The sequence below is a fragment of the Anolis sagrei genome, chromosome 2 (genome assembly GCF_037176765.1).
Source record: "Anolis sagrei isolate rAnoSag1 chromosome 2, rAnoSag1.mat, whole genome shotgun sequence".
NCBI lineage: Eukaryota > Metazoa > Chordata > Lepidosauria > Squamata > Dactyloidae > Anolis > Anolis sagrei.
In genome coordinates, this window is record NC_090022.1 from 183,313,658 (window position 1) to 183,330,955 (window position 17,298).

The following is a 17,298-nucleotide window of genomic DNA, read 5'->3' on the forward strand; positions in this document are numbered from 1 at the left end:
AAATCTTGAGGAGTGCCATCACAGATTTACTTATCAATTAAACATCTTGCAAAGTGTCTGAGAATGTTGACGGCACAATATTAATAAACAATAAAAGCAAATGAGATCACTTCTCCTAAATGTCAACAACACAGACTGCCAGAGATAGAGAGCAGATTCCAGTAACAATCAGAGGTGACTTGGAACCCAAATTCCTGACTTTGGTATTCCAGCATCCAAAGTAGAACTAAGGTGGAGGTTAGGGGTGGGACCTTTCACCAAGTTATAGTAGTTGTTGATTTCTTTTGGTTTCAGCTCCCACCTTTAGCTGTAGTTTTACCATTGTCAGCAAGCAATGAGGAATTGCACAGAGAACTCTACAATGGGGAAGGAGAACATTGCTTTTCCTGGCAGGGGCTCTTCAACAAGGGCTTAACAGACAGCAATTCTTCCTGCAAAGTGTTCATTTCCATTGCAGACAAGGCTTCACCATTTGAATCTTTGTCTGTAATTCAATTGCTAAAAGCAACCCATGATAAGCAAAAAAATAAATAAATACAAGCAACCCTATCTGCTGGGGATTACTGTGGAGATTTTATTTTTTATTTATCGTGTCAGTATCAACCAGACAACTTATTACATTTTAACAATTTTTAAACAAACAGACAAAACAGAGTTTGCAAGCTTGGTAGTTGATTAAATGTCCTTTGACCAGTATGTGGCCACTTGGACTTCCTCTGTTGTTACCGCAAGGAGGTCCTCCATTGTGCATGTGGCAGGGCTCAGGTTGCATTGCAGCAAGTGGTCAGTGGTTTGCTCTTCTCCACACTCGCGTGTTGTGGATTCCACTTTGTAGCCCCATTTCTTGAGGTTGGCTCTGCATCTCGTGGTGCCAGAGCACAGTCTGTTCAGTGCCTTCCAAGTTGCCCAGTTTTCTGTGTGCCCAGGGGGGAGTCTCTCATTTGGTATCAGCCATTGATTGAGGTTCTGGGTTTGAGCCTGCCACTTGCTGAGGTGTTCCAGCGAGTGTCTCTGTAGATCTTAGAAAACTATTTCTAGATTTAAGTCATTGACGTGCTGGCTAATACCCAAACAAGGGATGTGCTGGAGATGTCTCTGCCTTGGTCCTTTCGCTATTGGCTGCTACTTCCCGGCGGATGTCAGGTGGTGCAATACCGGCTAAGCAGTGTAATTTCTCCAGTGGTGTAGGGTGCAGACACCCCGTGATAATGCGACATGTCTCATTAAGAGCCACATCCACTGTTTTAGTGTGGTGAGATGTGTTCCACACTGGGAATGCATACTCAGCAGCAGAGTAGCATAGCGCAAAGGCAGATGTCTTTACTGTGTCTGGTTGTGATCCCCAGGTTGTACCAGTTCAGCTTTCGTATGATATTGTTTCTAGCACCCACCTTTTGCTTGATATTCAGGCAGTGCTTCTTGTAGGTCAGAGCATGGTCCAGAGTATTTGGGTGCGCTGCAATGCTCCAGTGGGATTCCTTCCCAGGTGATCCTCAGAGCTCGGGTTGCTTGTCTGTTCTTGAGATGAAAAGCACATGTCTGTGTTTTAGATGGGTTATTACAGGGAAATAACCTTGCCTATTACAGGGTTATCCAGCTGATCCCTAACCCATCTAAAATAATGTGGAGAGAAGACCAGGCAGTGTTGATTTCCTTAAAGGCAGAATAATTTCATTATGTAACAAACTGTGAAAAATTTTCTGTTCCTGGTTTCATTCCTGTTTAATTGTGCGGTACTTACTTTGAAAGTACAGAAGTTGTTATACTCCAGAAACTTTGTCTTTGTGACTGCCACAAATTGTATTGAATTGTTTGAGACTCATTGTGATATTCATTGAAAAACTATAACAAAATGTGCTGCAGGATGTCTCGCAAAAGCAAAGGTTTTGCAGTTTAATAAACCTTTCCCATGTTTTTATAATCGACTCAATTAAGGAATGACATTTATTACCCAGTAACAAAAATCAAATCACATAGTGTTATTGAGAAGCTCTTGGTGGGGAGTCAAATGTGTGTGTGCTTTATTATTGTTTGCCATGAGATCCTATACCATGATCCTGAAGCAGGCCTGTAGCCAGGATTTTGTTTCGGGGGAGCTGAGTTTGATTTGGGGGGGAGGCTGAGTCTGAGTGAAAGAGGGTCTACCCTAGCAAACCTTTTGTATCATTACCCCAATACCCCCCCCCCCATGCATATGGGATATATTGAGCATGGTGATCAGATCATGATATGAATAAACATAACAGTTTAAATAATGTACAAGTTAGGCCTTCTCGCAGACCACCAGGAGAATTTCGGGGGGCTGAAGCCCCCCCAAGCCCCCCCCCCTGGGCTACATGCCTGTCCTGAAGCATCTAAACTCACAATGAGAAAAAATACACCTCAGAGCATGTGCAGACAGGGTGCTTGCCCACTTCAATGAGTCACCCTGAGTTCCAAAACAACCATGATTTTACAAGCCTGGTGAATAAAACTGTGTTTTATTGGGCTCTGGAAAGCTGATGCATTCAAACATCACCTTGGTTTGTATTTGTAATTTCTGGTCATTCCTCTGAAGAGGTGAAAGGTCAGTGACAAAAATGGATAAGCTGAAGCAAAAAGTCGTTGGTTTGAAGCTTTCCTTGGCCAGGCAGCATTCTTTTGGGTTCCTGCTATAAGAAAGAGGCAATATGTTATAGCGGTTAGGGTGTTAGTTTCCGTGACTTCCGGGTTGCCATCTCCACTGAGCTTTGAGGCTCACCTTAGGCCAAGATATCTGTGCCCTTGCCATTACTCTTATCCTATATCCACCTGCTTTACCTCCCAAAGCTGTTGTTAGAATAAAGTAGAGTAGAGAGGAGCCTTGAGCTCATCAAAGGAAAAATGAAATTTCCCACACAATGGGATCTGAAGAATATAACCCATTTCTCACTTACAAGATGAAGCAGATATTCTACAAAGTTCTCTGAATGTAGAAGGATACTCTCCTGGTGCCAAATAGTCCTTCCTTAGGCAATCCCTCATTGGCCGAGTAGGATAGTATTCCAGGATCAGTATTCTTGTGGGTCCGTAGGTGGCTGTGGAGCCCTATTCTTGATCTACATCTTCTCCCACAGTGAGGGCATCCGTTTCCAGGTGGAAGGCAGTCCCGGTTGGGGTTGGCTTGATGCGCCTTCCCCTCTTGGCACGTTTCTCTCTTTCACCCTCCATTCATGCCTCTTCAAATTCTGCAGCACTGCTGGTCACAGCTGACCTCCAGCTGGAGTGCTCAAGGGCCAGGGCTTCCTAGTTCTCAGTGTCTATGCCAGAGTTTTTAAGGTTGGATTTGAGCCCATCTTTAAATCTCTTTTCCTGCCCACCAACATTCCGTTTTCCATTCTTGAGTTCAGAGTAGAGCAACTGCTTTGGGAGGCAGTGGTCAGGCATCCGGACAACGTGGCCAGTCCAGCGGAGTTGATGACGGAGGACCATCGCTTCAATGCTGGTGGTCTTTGCTTCTTCCAGCACGCTGACATTTGTCTGCCTGTCTTCCTAAGATACTTGCAGGATTTTCCGGAGGCGCCGATGGAATCATTCCAGGAGTTGCATGTGACGTCTGTAGACAGTCTACGTTTTGCAGGCATATAGCAGGGTTGGGAGGACAATAGCTTTATAGACAAGCATCTTGGTCTCCCTACGGATGTCCCGGTCCTCAAACACTCTCTGCTTAATCCGGAAAAATGCTGCACTCGCTGAGCTCAGGCGGTGTTGTATTTCGATGTCGATGTTGACTTTGGTAGAGAGGTGGCTGCCAAGGTAGCAGAAATGGTCAACATTTTCTAATGTTACACCATTAAGCTGTATCTCTGGCATTGGAAAGGGGTTGGCTAAGAAGCAAGTAAATGTAATCTTTGAGAAAGACACTTTGCAGACTCAGAGATGATACAATTTCTGTTGCTTGCACACCCTTTCTCTCTGTCCAACTCTCTTTGTTTCTTAGTTTCCATGCACCAACAAAGGCAACCAGCAATCCAAGCTGGCCATGAGGTTGTGTTGTGTGTGTGTGCCTTCAAGGCGCCTGCTAATTTATGGCAACCCCATGAATTTCATAGGGTTTTCTTAGGCAATGTATGCTCAGAGATGGTTTGGTCAGTTCCTTCCTCTGAAAAATACAGCCTATAGATAAAAGTATTCCTTAGCCATCTCCCATCAAACTTGTTTAGCTTCCAAGATCAGATGGGATTTGATGCCCTTACGGCACAAATACCTTAGGGTATTTGTGCCCTTGCCAGTGTAAATTCTTGTGGGGTACCCTGAGGCCAGCCCCATATTCCCAGACTGAATTGCATCTGGAGTAGAAGTGAAGGGGGCTGGGAAGTGTTAGCATAGCTGCGATGCTTAAGCCTGGGCAATTTACAAGCTCTGTGGGAACCGTCTGTCACCTGCCTGATTCTCACCTCCACCAGCCAAAGAGTTATTTGTTATTATTGACCACACCACATTTTCCAAGGCTTTTGCCTAAGCAAATGTTTTGCTACATTGTAGGGTCATTCCTTTCCATGAGCTCAGCCAGAGTCAAGGCAAAGCCTCCCTATCCCTCCCTGCAACCCCCCCCCCCTCCCTGTCCTGCCCTGGGGCCAGGCTGGAAAGGATGCATGAGCAGACAAAGTCCTGGCTGTGAGGGAAACCCACAACTCAGAACACAGCTGGGAGAAGTTACTTTTCTGTAGTACATCCAGCAAAATCCCCCAGCTAGAGCACTGGGCTGGAACAGACAAGATGAAATGGACAGGGGTGGCTCAACCATTACGCAAAGTAAGTGTTTGCAGTATAGTTGATTTTGCCCAGGGGCGCTCTTGGGGGAAAATAGACCTTGACATATGCGAGTTGTAGTTACTGGGATATATAGTTCACCTACAATCAAAGAGCATTCTGAACTCCACCAATGATGGAATTGAACCAAATATGGCACACAGAACTCCCACGACGAACAGAAAATATATATCAGTGATTGGTTTGGGGGGACGCCAAAATACTGTTTGCTTACCGTTGAAAATTACCTAGGGCCGCCTCTGGAAATGGAACAGAGTTACATGTAAAGTCTACTTATCAGTACCCCAGCCTCCAATCAATGACTTTAGAGCAGGCATGGGCAAACTTCAGCCCTCCAGGTGTTTTGGACTTCAACTCCCAGAAATCCGTCATCTTACCGACTGTTAGGAATTGTAGGAGTTGAAGTCCAAAACACCTAGAGGGCCAAAGTTTGCCCATGGTTCTACTACAGCATAATGGTGCTTAGTCTCTCTGTACTACCCCTTTTTTCCTAACATTAATAGCCTTTGCCCCATTATATTTTTCTTTCTTTTGCGCCATATTTTCTAGATGAATGTGATTCTTATATTGGGAGAAAAAAAGGAATCACAAAATGAATAAGTTGCTTCCAGTTTGTGGTGACTCCCAAGCAGGCCCGTTGCCAGGATTTTGATTGGAGGGAGCTGAGTTTGATTGGGGGGCTGAGTTTGATTTGGGGTGTGTGTGTGTGTGTGTGTGCTCAGGATCTATCCTAGCAAACCTTTTGTATCATTATCCCAATAAACCCATGCATATGGGATATATTGAGCATGGTAATCAGATCATGATATGAATAAACATAATAGTTTAAATAATATACCAGTAAGGCCTTCTCGCGGACCACCCTGAGAATTTCAGGGGGGGGGGGCTGAAGCCCCTCAAGCCCCCCCCCCCCAGCTATGGGCCTGCCCCCAAGGCAAACCTGGGGCTGAAACTTGCCCAAAATCACCTAATGGTTTGCATGTCCAGATGGGGAATTTGAATCCCGGTCTCCAGAATCATAGTCTGATGCTCCTACCACTACACCAAGATGGCTCTCAAATAAATATGCCACAGCCAAAGCTTTCCACAGTGTTCTAAGGAATCTTGTACTCTCAAGTTGTCTTAAATAACCACTTCTTTTTGGTGTCTCCAAAAGTATTTTGGAGTTCAATTGCTACCTACTCCAGCCAATGATCAGGAAACCAGATCAATTGCCACCTACTCCAGCCAATGATCAGGAAATCAGAGAGAGAGGGGTGGAAGCAGGTCAGAGGATGGGAATCTTTTGCAAGTATTTTGGACTTTGGTTCCCATACTCTCTTACAACTGACCTTGCTGCTGTGGCTGACAGGAAAATCCAAAACACGTGGAGCACCAAACATTCCCAACCTCAACTGCCAGGAAGGATGTTAGCAATGAAGGATGTTTTGGAACCTCTGGCAACCATCTTTGAGAGTTCTTGGAGAATGGGAGAAGTATCAGCAGATTGGAGGAGGGCAAATGTGGTCCCTATCTTCAAGAAGGGGAAAAAGGATGATCCAAACAATTACCATCCGGTCAGCCACACCAGGCAAGATTCTGGAAACAATGGTTAAGGAAGTGGTCTGCAAACACTTAGAAACGAATGCAGTCATCGCTAATAATCAACACGGATTTATCAAAAACAAGTCATGGCAGACTAATCTGATCCCTTTTTTTCGATAGTTACAAGCTGGGTAGATGCAGGGAATGCCATGGACAGGCATGTAGCCGGAGGGGGGGGGGGGCTTGAGGGGCTTCATTCCCCCCCTCCCCGAAATTCTGATGGTGGTCCGCGAGAAGGCCTTACTGGTACATTATTCAAACTGTTATGTTTATTCATATCACGATCTGATCACCATGCCCAATATATCCCATATGCATGGGGGTATTGGGGTAATGATACAAAAGGTTTGCTAGGGTAGACCCTCTTTCACTCAGACTCAGCCCCCCCCCCCTGAATCAAACTCAGCTCCCCCTGAAACAAAATCCTGGCTATGGGCCTGGCCATGGATGTAGCATATCTGGACTTCAGTAAGGCTTTCGACAAGGTCGCCCATGACCTTCTGGCAGGGAAACTAGTCCAATGTGGGCTAGGCAAAACTACTGTTAGGTGAATCTGTAATTGGTTAAGTGGACAAAACCCAGAGGGAGGGAGGGAGGGAGGGAGGGAGGGAGGGGGAGCTAAGGAAGGAAGAAAGAGAAGGAGGGAAGGTAAGGAAGGAAGGAAGGAAAGAGAGGGAGGTGGAGGGAGAGAAAGATGGAAAAGAAAGAAAGAAAGAAAGAAAGGGAGGGAGGGAGGGGAGAGGGAGCTAAGGAAGGACAGAAGGAAGAGAAGGAGGGAGGGAGGGAAGGGAGGGAGGGAGGGGGAGGGAGCTAAGGAAGGAAGGGAAGGAAGGAAGGAAGGAAAGAGGGAGGTGGGGGAGGGAAGGATGGGAAAGAAAGGAAGGGAGGGAGCTAAGGAAGGACGGAAGGAAGAGAGGGAGGGAAGGAAAGGAAGGGAGGGAGGGAAGGATGGGAAGGAAGGAAAGAAAGAGAGGGAGGGGGGAAGGGAGGGAAGAAAGGACGGGAAGCGAACGAAGGAAAGGGAGGTGGAGGGAGGGAAGGATGGGAAAGAAAGGAAGGGAGGGAGGGGTAGGGAGCTAAGGAAGGACCGAAGGAAGAGAGGGAGGGAAGGAAAGGGAGGGAAGGAAGGAAAGAAAGAGAGGGAGGGAGGGGAAGAAAGGAAGGGAAGCGAAGGAAGGAAGGAAAGAGAGGGAGGTGGAGGGAGGGAAGGATGGGGAAGAAAGAAAGAAAGAAAGAAAGAAAGAAAGAAAGAAAGAAAGGGAGGGGGAGCTAAGGAAGGACGGAAAGAATAAGGGAAGGGGAGGGAGGGATGGAGGGAAAGAAAGAAAGAAAGAGAAAGAAAGCAAGAAAGAGAGGGAGGGAGGGAGGGATAGGAAAGAAGGAAGGAAGGAAAAAAGAAAGAAAGAAAGAAGTAAAGAAAGAAAGGAATGAAGGAGGAAAAAAAGAAAGAGAATAAGGAAGGAAAACCCCAGCGTGACATCATCAGGCTTTGGGCAGAGAAAGAGGAGAGAGACAGAGAGGGCCTGTAGAGTGCATACCCACACATCCAGAGACAGACACACACAGAGAGACACTCCCCTCGCTCTTTCTGTGGGTCTCCCTTTGGAGCTTCCTCCTCCTCCTCCTCCTCCTCCTCCTCCTCCTCCTCTTGGCGAAGGAAATCCCCCGTCCCTCCGTCCGCCCCTTCCCTCTTTTCTTTCCTTGCGCTGGCTCCCCTCCAAAACAAGAAAGCCCTCCTCCTCTTCCTCCTCCTCCTTTTTTCTCCCCGCATCGGGGGGTTTAATGAGAGCCATCCCGTCCCGTCGAAGGGAGGGAAACTCCTCCTTTTGTGAGTCATTCCCGGCCGAGGAACGAAGGGAAGAAGGAGGGAGGAGAGGAGGAGGAAGAGGAGGGAGGCGAAAGAGGAGGAGGAGAAGCAGGAGCAACAGCATCGGTGTCTCCCTCGTCGGTCCAGAAAGGCGAGCGCCAACCAGGGAGGCACTTGGGACCTCTTTTTCCCTTCCTTTCCTGCTTCTCTTTCCCTTCGGCCATGCTACTCCTCCTCCTCCTGAGTCTCTCCTCCTTTTCCTTTCGCTCCGTTCGGGGCTTCAACTTGGACGCCGAGGCGCCGACGCGGTTCACCGGCCCCTCGGGGAGCTTCTTCGGCTTCTCGGTGGATTTCTACCTCCCGGAGCAGCCAAGGTGAGGAATGGGAGAGGGAGGAGGAAGAAAGGGAAAGGGAGGAAGGGAAGATCCTGTAGGGAATCGGATCCAGACTCAGCCGGGGTGCGTGGAAAAGAAAACCCTTCTCAGGACGCCCCCCTCTCTTCTGGGCTCTTTCCAAGGCTGCTAAGTGAATGCAGACCCCTGTTTTCCTCCCCTCCCCATCTTGGGGGTCCCCCCTTCCATCTCCACTCCTTTCCCGTCCCTTCTCCGGTCTCTCTTTCCCTCCATGGACGCCCCCTCCTCTCCTCCTTCTTCTCCTTCCCCCCAAACTCCAAGCATTTCCTGTAATCGGAGCTCCCCTCCTGCTGCTCTTGTTCCAGAAGTTGGAAAATTTGGGGATTGGGAGAAGAAGGGGCCTGGAAGAGAGAGGGAAAGAGGGGAGAGTCGTCCAATCCTAGAATCAAAGAATCCCTGAGATCTCGTGGGCCATCCAGTCCAACCCCCTACCAAGAAGCAGGACATCTCCTTCAAAGCACCACAGACAGATGGCCAGAAAAAAAGTTTGTTTATTTTTAAAGGAGGCAAGCTGACTAGGTTTTTTGGGGGTATAGAAATGTGAGAGATCTGAGGCCCCTTCCATACTGCCCCCTATCCCAGATGTCCTGCTTATCAGATGTCTGATTAGATTACTGCAACGCACTCTACGTGGGGTTGCCTTTGAAGACTGTTCGGAAACTCCAACTAGTCCAGTACTTACAGGAGCGTCATACAGGGAGCATACAACCACCCCCTGTTACGTCAGCTCCACTGGCTGCCGATCCAATTCCGAGCACAATTCAAAGTGCTGGTTTTGACCTACAAAACCTTATACAGTTCCTGCCCAGTGTATTTGTCCGAACGGATTTCCCTCTGCGTTCCACCTCGGAGTCTAAGATCTTCTGGGGAGGCCCTGCTCTCGGCCCCGTCTCTATCACAAGTGAGATTGGCGGGGACGAGGAGCAGGGCCTTCTCGGTGGTGGCCCCTCACCTATGGAATTCACTCCCCGGGGAAATTAGATCAGCGACACCCCTCCTTTCCTTTAGGAGAAAATTGAAAACATGGATTTGGGACCAGGCATTCGGACAATCTGGCAGATAAAGAAAGGACTTTGACGATGGACAGGAATTGACTAAATGGAATGGAATTATGGAACTCTGAATGACGAACGCTGAGCATGAGATTAGTTTTATTGATTGTGTTATATATTGATTGTTTTAACTGTTATAATTGTTTTAATTGCTGTTTTATACATATTACTGTGTAGACATCGAATTGTGCCTTTTGTAAGCCGCCCTGAGTCCCCCCCTCGGGGGTTGAGAAGGGCGGGGTAGAAGTACTCGAAATAATAAATAATAAAATAATAATAATTATCCCGGATTATCTGGCAGTGGGGACTCATATAATCCGGTTCAAAGCAGACCATCTGGGACCAGATCCTGGGATACAGGGCAGTGTAGATCCAGCCTGAGACGTCACTCTCTTCACCCTCTTCTATCCAGGTGCAACTCCATTCCCTATTTATTCATTTCCTTTATTATTATTATTATTATTATTGTTATTATTTCATATATTTATATCCCGCCCTTCTCCCCACAAGGGGGACTCAGCGTGGCCTCACATGAGCATCAGAGGATGCTAACAGCATAAATGCCATAAAAATTACAATTCACAATAAAATCATTTTAGAACATTGTACAACAACATCAGTAAAATTTAACAATAAATTAATAGATTAACGTGCCAGTAAAACCAAGCCGAGCCGAGCGAATCCATGTCACAAAATCCAAATTTCCTTTTCCTATTGCCGCTGGCCTCTAATCCAATGCCTGGTCCCAGAGCCAGGTCTTCAGTTGTCTTCTAAAGAACAGGAGGGAGGTGGCCAACCTGATATCCTTAGGGAGAGAGTTCCACAGACACGGGCCACTGCTGAGAAGGCCCTGTCTCTCATCCCCACCAACTGCGTTTGCAAGAGTGGTGAGATCGAGAGCAGGACCTCTCCTTTCCCTCTCCCACCCTTGAGAAGTCCACTGTGTGTGGATTCAAGAGCCTTCAAGGCAACCCCATGGGTTTAATTGGCCAGAGATCCTCAAAGACCACAAAATCTATTTGTACTATTATTTTAAGGGATAGATAGGACCCATGCTTCCTTCCTGAGATCTTTTCTCCCTCCTGCTGGAGGAGGAAGTAGATACTAAGCAGCTGTGATGGACCAATGCTCTTGGGAGGCTTCTGGCAAATGATATGGACCAATGGTCTCTACAGAGCTGAATAAAACCCCACATTTTCTGCTTTTAACTGGAATATGTGGTAGTGTGGATTCAGCTTAAAGCAGAGATTGTGGGATTTTCTGCCTTGATATTCTGGGTTATAGGGCTGTGTGGAAGGGTCCCCCCTTTCCTCCAGCATCTCCTCCAATGCTGACCCCTAGGACCCTTCCCCAAGGATGTGGGAGACTTGTGACTTGGGATCTCATCACGACAATGGTTCTCAACCTGTGGGTCCCCAGGTGTTTTGGCCTACAACTCCCAGAAATCCCAGCCAGTTTACCAGCTGTTAGGATTTCTGGGAATTGAAGGCCAAAACATCTGGGGACCCACAGGTTGAGAACCACTGCGCTAGAGTATTTATCCACTTTAAACCCTGTGTCTGCCTCCTTCCTGCAGAATTAGAATCATAGAGTTGGACGAGACCTCATGGACCGTCCAGTCCAACCCCCTGCCAAGAAGAGGAAAAATCACATTCAAATCACCCCTTCCACCACACTCTGGGGTAGAGAGTTCCACTGCTGAACAGTTCTCACAGTCAGGAAGTTCTTCCTAATGTTCAGGTGGACTCTCCTTTCCTGTAGTTTGAAGCCATTGTTCCACATCCTAATCTCTGGGGCAGCAGAAAACAAGCCTGCTCCCTCCTCCCTGTGACTTTTATAGAGGTTGTAGTTTAGGGGAGAGGCCTTCAAACTGCTCAGCTAGAAAAGTTGCGGGCCCCTTCTGCACTGCCATATAAAATTCAGGTTATCTGATTTGAACTGGGTTATGTGACAGTATAGACTCATACAAACCAGTTCAAGCAGGTAATGTGGATTATGTGGTGTATTTTAATACATTGATAAATGTTTTTAATGTTTATGTGTGTATATAAGAATTTTGTGTCCCAGCATTGAATGTTTGCCGTATATATGCTGTGCTCCGCCCTTTGGGGTGGGAAGGGCGGAATATAAATGTTTTAAATAAATAAATAAGGCAGTATAGAAGGGGCCCGGGACATCACAAAACTACAAACCCCAGAATTCTGCAAGAGATGGACACAGGGTTTCAAGTAGATAGATGCTCCAGTGTGATGTCTTCCCACCTTGTTCAGGAAGGAAAGAAATAGGCCCACTTCTTTAATAGCCCCTGGTTTGGTAAAATGGGAGAAGATTACAAGATGAAAGCAGGAGGAGTAGAGTGGAGAGGATAACTGAATCCATTGGAGACTCCCCCCCCCCCCCCCTTTGAATTATCTCTTTGTAAGACAAAGAGATATATTGTCGAAGGCTTTCATGGGCGGAATCACTGGGTTGTTGTAGGTTTCTTTCGGGCTATATGGCCATGTTCTAGAGGCATTCTCTCCTGACGTTTCGCCTTCATCTATGCCAAGCATCCTCAGAGGTAGTGAGACGTCACTACCTCTGAGGATGCTTTCCATAGATGCAGGCGAAACGTCAGGAGAGAATGCCTCTAGAACATGGCCATATAGCCCGAAAGAAACCTACAACAACCCACCTACAAAGAGATAATTCAAATGGACAGTTTTTATCATGGATTTGACTATGTAACAGACCAAGGGCCCTTCCACACAGTCATATAACCCAGAATATCAAGGCAGAAAATCCCACAATATCTGCTTTGAATTGGGCTGAGTCCACACTGCTATGTATTCCAGTTCAAAGCCGATAATGTGGGATTTTATTCAGCTGCATGGAAGGAGCCTGAGTGATGATTCTCCCCAGAAAGAAAATAGGACAGTTTGACAATTGGATCCCAGTTGGCTGTTCTAACCAAAACTGGTTGTAAATATTGGGAATTTACAATCTCAGCATATAGAACAAAATATGCACAATATCCTCTAAGGCTTCTGAAAGTGGAGCTGGGGGAGAGTGAATGGGAAGTGATTTTTTTCCTACCCAAAATATGGGATCCAAATGTAGAGGTGTTTGGTCTACTGCTACCAACATTGCTCACATCCTAGAGTTTGGAAAAGTTACTTTTGGGGATCGGAGAATCTCCCAGCTGGTGGCAATTTTGGCCTCTCTCCCGTCTCATGTGTCTCCTCTCTAGAAGGCATGCAAAGCCTGCAGTCTTCTGCACAGCTGCAAGGGAGTGAGTCTTGTTGAACTCTCCCCGACTTGCTTTCGAATAAACATGCCCAGGATTACATGTCGTGAAGTTTGTATATTCCCGGTGTGGGAATAAGGTGGCTTTCCATGCTGTTGGCTTTTCTTCATCCCTTGACCAGAACCAATAGGAGTTGCAGGCAAGGAAGTTTGGGAAGGTCCCACATTTGCTCAAGACAGGGTTCATTGAAACGGCATAGATGCAATGCCCACATTTGTTGAGGTTGTTGGTGGAACAAGAGCCACAGACTGAAGGAAGTTACATCCCGCCCTTTCATGGTTGTTTAAACATCCCGTGATTGTATGAACAAAAGAATGAGATTTTGTTGTTGTTGAGAAGTGGGGTTTTTTATTTTGTTTGTTTTAAGCAGAAAACCACTCTGCAGTGTGATTTTTGGTATGTACCAATTCAGGTTTGAAGTTTCAAAGAAGCAGCAGCAACTCTTTGATGAAGTTGAGTGTTGGGTTTGGAAGAGCTAAGAAGCAGCCCAGGATTCAGTTTCTACGGTACCGAAATTATGTGGGATGGGTGTAGAAAGATCATTCTCTCACATGGCTGGTAACCATGTGCTCCAGATGTTTTCAGGTGGCAACTCCCAGCTTTCCTCACCATAGATCCTGGCTTGGGCTGCATCCCAACAACATTTATTTATTTATTTATTTCCTATATTTATACCCCACCCTTCTCCCCTCAAAGGGGGACTCAGGGTGGCCTAACAAAAGCATCATATGATGCTAGCATCATAAAAACAACCACACTACAATCAAAATATTAAAAATATTAAAACAACAATTAAAACAATTAATTAAGACACATCCATTAAATCAAAAACCAGTCCATACGTTGTGTGATCTTCTTCCACTTGCTGCTCACTAATCAAATGCTTGGTCCCATAACCAGGTCTTGATTTTTCTTCTAAAAGACACAAGGGAGGTGGCCAATCTGATATCTCTAGGGAGGGTGTTCCATAGGTGGGGGGGGGGGCACTGCTGAGAAGGCCCTGTCTCTCATCCCCATCAACCACGTTTGCGATAGTGGTGGGATGGAGAGCAGGGCCTCTCCTGAAGATCTTAAACTTCGTGATGATTCGTGGCAGGAGATACATTCGGACAGGTAGTCTGGCCAGAATTGTTTAGGGCTTTAAAGGTTAAAACCACCACTTTGAATTGTGCTCGAAAGCTTTTTTTTTTTTTTTTTTTTTTTGTCGTGTCAGGAGCGTCCTGTTGTGAGAGAATTGGCCGTCTGCAAGGACGTTGCCCAGGGGACGCTCGGATGATTTTGATGTTTTATCATCCTTGTGGGAGGCTTCTCTCATGTCCCCGTATGAGGAACTAGAGCTGATAGAGGGAGTTCATCCACCTCTCCCCGGATTCAAACCTGTGACCTGTCGGCCTTCAGTCCTGCCGGCACAGGGCTTTAACCCACTGTGCCACTGGGGGCTCGGAAGCTGATCGGCAGCAAGTGGAGTTGGCGTAACAAAGGAGTTGTATGTCCCCTATTAATTTCTTCCTGGCAGAAGATGGAAGGAATGACATCCCTCTCAGTCATCTGCAGCCTGACTGTGCTACAAGTTCCATCATCCCATCATGATGCTAATTGGGGGTAGTGACAGCTGTAGTGTAGGACATCTAGGGAGGTGAACCAGTTGGGAAGAGTGAGTCTTGGTGGAGTGATCTTATCTTTTTGGCCATTTAGTACATGTGTTTTTCTAGGCTCTGAACTGGATTATATGAGTCTACACTGCCATATAATCCAGTTCAAAGCAGATAATCTGGATTTTATATGACAGTGTAGAAGTGGCCTAGGTTCTACAACTTTTGAACTTGGGTCTTTCCTAGTTTACATCCAATGTTTCTGTCATAGGTTGGAGAACCCATATGCCCCCAGATGTGACCACTGGTTGTGGTATCTGGTGGATTCTGGGAAGTACAATCTTCAAACTGAGTTTCCCACATTCTGATCTGTCTGTCTGCGAGGAAAGAGTAGGACTTAGATGTCTAATGTGCATCTTCATGGGTCTTTGTGGAAGGGAGGAGAAGGAAGAAGCCACATCTTGGTGAAACCTTGCCCCAAAACCTCAATATGACATTGTAACAAGGAGAAGGAAATCAGAGTTTGGGGCAGTAATGTTTACATTTTTGGAGTCAACACCTTGCCCCATCCCAAATAGACTATGATAGAAGCACAATATTAATCAAAACTACTGGAATTTTAAGTTGGTGGATGTTTTCCTTCCTTGGGACATTCGACGGAGTTTGCACTATAGGAGAGACATTCCTCTTGGATTGGACCTCCACTCCTTCATGAGCTTAGCAACATAATCTAATGGGCCAGTTTAGTATCCTGTGATATTCAATGAGACTTACTCCCATGTCAATGTATATCATGACTGCAGGGGGCGGGGGGAGGAAATTAAGAATAATCTTTATCATGGAACTTGTTTCTGTCCCATTGGTAGTAAACCCTGTGTCCAAGTCAGGCGTCACTGTAAACTACCTTGTGTCCCATCCGCTTCCTCTATAGAAGCAGCTCAGGCCGTTCATGCCTGAAGAGGGCTGGGCTGGACTGCAGGCTCCAGTTTCCTAGAAAGACTGGACAGCTGAAAGCAGTATGTAGCAGTACGGGACACTTCTTTTTCTGCCCTGGAGCACTTTAGCTCAGTGCAGGCATCTCTGCAGGAAATGAGGTTGTTAGTGGAGTATTAGCAGGATGTTCTGAGATCTCATGCAGGTTTAGAGGTGATAGTCTTTTAGTGGTGATCAAAATATTGCACAGAGCCTGCCTGATTCAAATGCCATAAAACTCTCAAGTAGGTTCTGGGAGATTGCAGCTCTCCAGATGTTGCTGGAATGTTTCTCTTATTATCCTTCACTGTTGGTTGCACTGGCCAGGGCTGATGAGAGTTGCAATCCGTTTTCGAGGACTGTACAGTCTTCATTTTTTGCTCTGTGTCTCAGAAAGCAAAGGGAAAATTGACATGCAGATCATCATGATGATGTTTGTAGTCTACCTGAATGTAGCATGGGCATGCAGATTGCATGCTGTGGTAAAGGAGTGTGTCCCATGTGCCATGAAGTGTATCCTTGTTTCCCATCTTTGGGGATCCAATTGTATAAATAAACACAATACATTTATTTATTATTATTTACAGCATTTATATACAGCTTTTCTCACCCCAAGGGGGACTCAAAGCGGTTACAGCTGAGCATATGCTGTTTATGAGTTGTGTACCATAGGCAAGAGATCTCTTTTCTAGTTCACTCTGAGCTCATCACAGTGCATTGATGGTACAAGCCTATCTGTGATACTTGAACCCCCTTTTTCATTCAAAAGGGTTTCTAGAGTGGCTTCTGATGTCAGACGTGGCTCAGATCCTATAAGTAGGTTTAGTGTCATGGAGTGAGGAGGAGGAGGACAAAGAGGAGAAAACCGAAAAGTAAACTCAGACACTAGAACCTTGTGTCTAGAATCAGACAGAAAACCATCAGGGCCAGTTATAACCTCCCAACAAAGGATTACCCTGGGCAGGAATTAGCCAGGCTTTGAAGTTGCAAGGCCATTCAATGCTAATCAAGGTAGCCAATTGCAGCTTTCACACCTGCCTAAAACGGACAAGAGTTTACCTTCCACAAAGATCCATGAAGACATTCCACATATAAACCCCATTTACCTGGTTTCCAAAAAACTTCACAACATCTGAGGATGCCTGCCATAGATGTGGGAGATACATCAGGAGAGAATGCTTCTGGAACATGGCTATACAGGCCGGAACACTCACAGCAACCCAACTAGAATCTTGGTTATGAATTTCAGCAGATCTTAGAGCAGGATTAAAGTACATTGAAAAGGTTGTAGCTACCTATAGTGGTTGCTATATTCAACAACCACTATAGGTAGTAGGATAGAGTGGAGATTTCAGCTGGACATGAATTTAGTCATGATGGAGGATACTATCTTGCCTATTACACTTCCTATGCTGGCCCCTCTCATGATGGTTGGTAATTAGAGGTAGATAGATATGTATATATGTATTGCTGTCTTTTAATATTTTATGCTTAGCAGAATGCTATGGCTTCTCTATGAAAGAACAGAGCAGGGCTGTAGTCCTCCTCACTTTCTTGAACCCCAGTTCCATTTAGCAACATAATCATTACCATGCAGTGGTTCTCTGCCTGTGGGTCCCCAGGTGTTTTGGCCTACAACTCCCAGAAATCCCAGCCAGCTTCCCAGCTGTTTGGATTTCTGGGAGTTGACGGCCAAAACATCTGGGGACCCACAGGCAGAGAACCACTGGATTATGGTGAAAGTTGTAATTTAGCAGCATCTGGACAGCCACACTCCCACCCCTGAAACCGAGGTACAGGT

The 17,298-nt window shown here is 46.2% G+C and overlaps 1 protein-coding gene across 1 annotated transcript in view; it reads left to right on the forward strand.

Annotated features, from left to right (window-relative positions):
• The first annotated feature begins 8,143 nt into the window (after positions 1–8,143).
• ITGA5 (integrin subunit alpha 5) overlaps positions 8,144–17,298 on the forward strand; it is a 112,136-nt gene continuing 102,981 nt past the window's right edge. Inside the window, exon 1 of the mRNA XM_060763032.2 lies at positions 8,144–8,556. Coding sequence (XP_060619015.2) covers positions 8,405–8,556 — 152 coding nt within the window. The 5' untranslated portion in view covers positions 8,144–8,404. The remainder of the gene's footprint in view (positions 8,557–17,298) is intronic.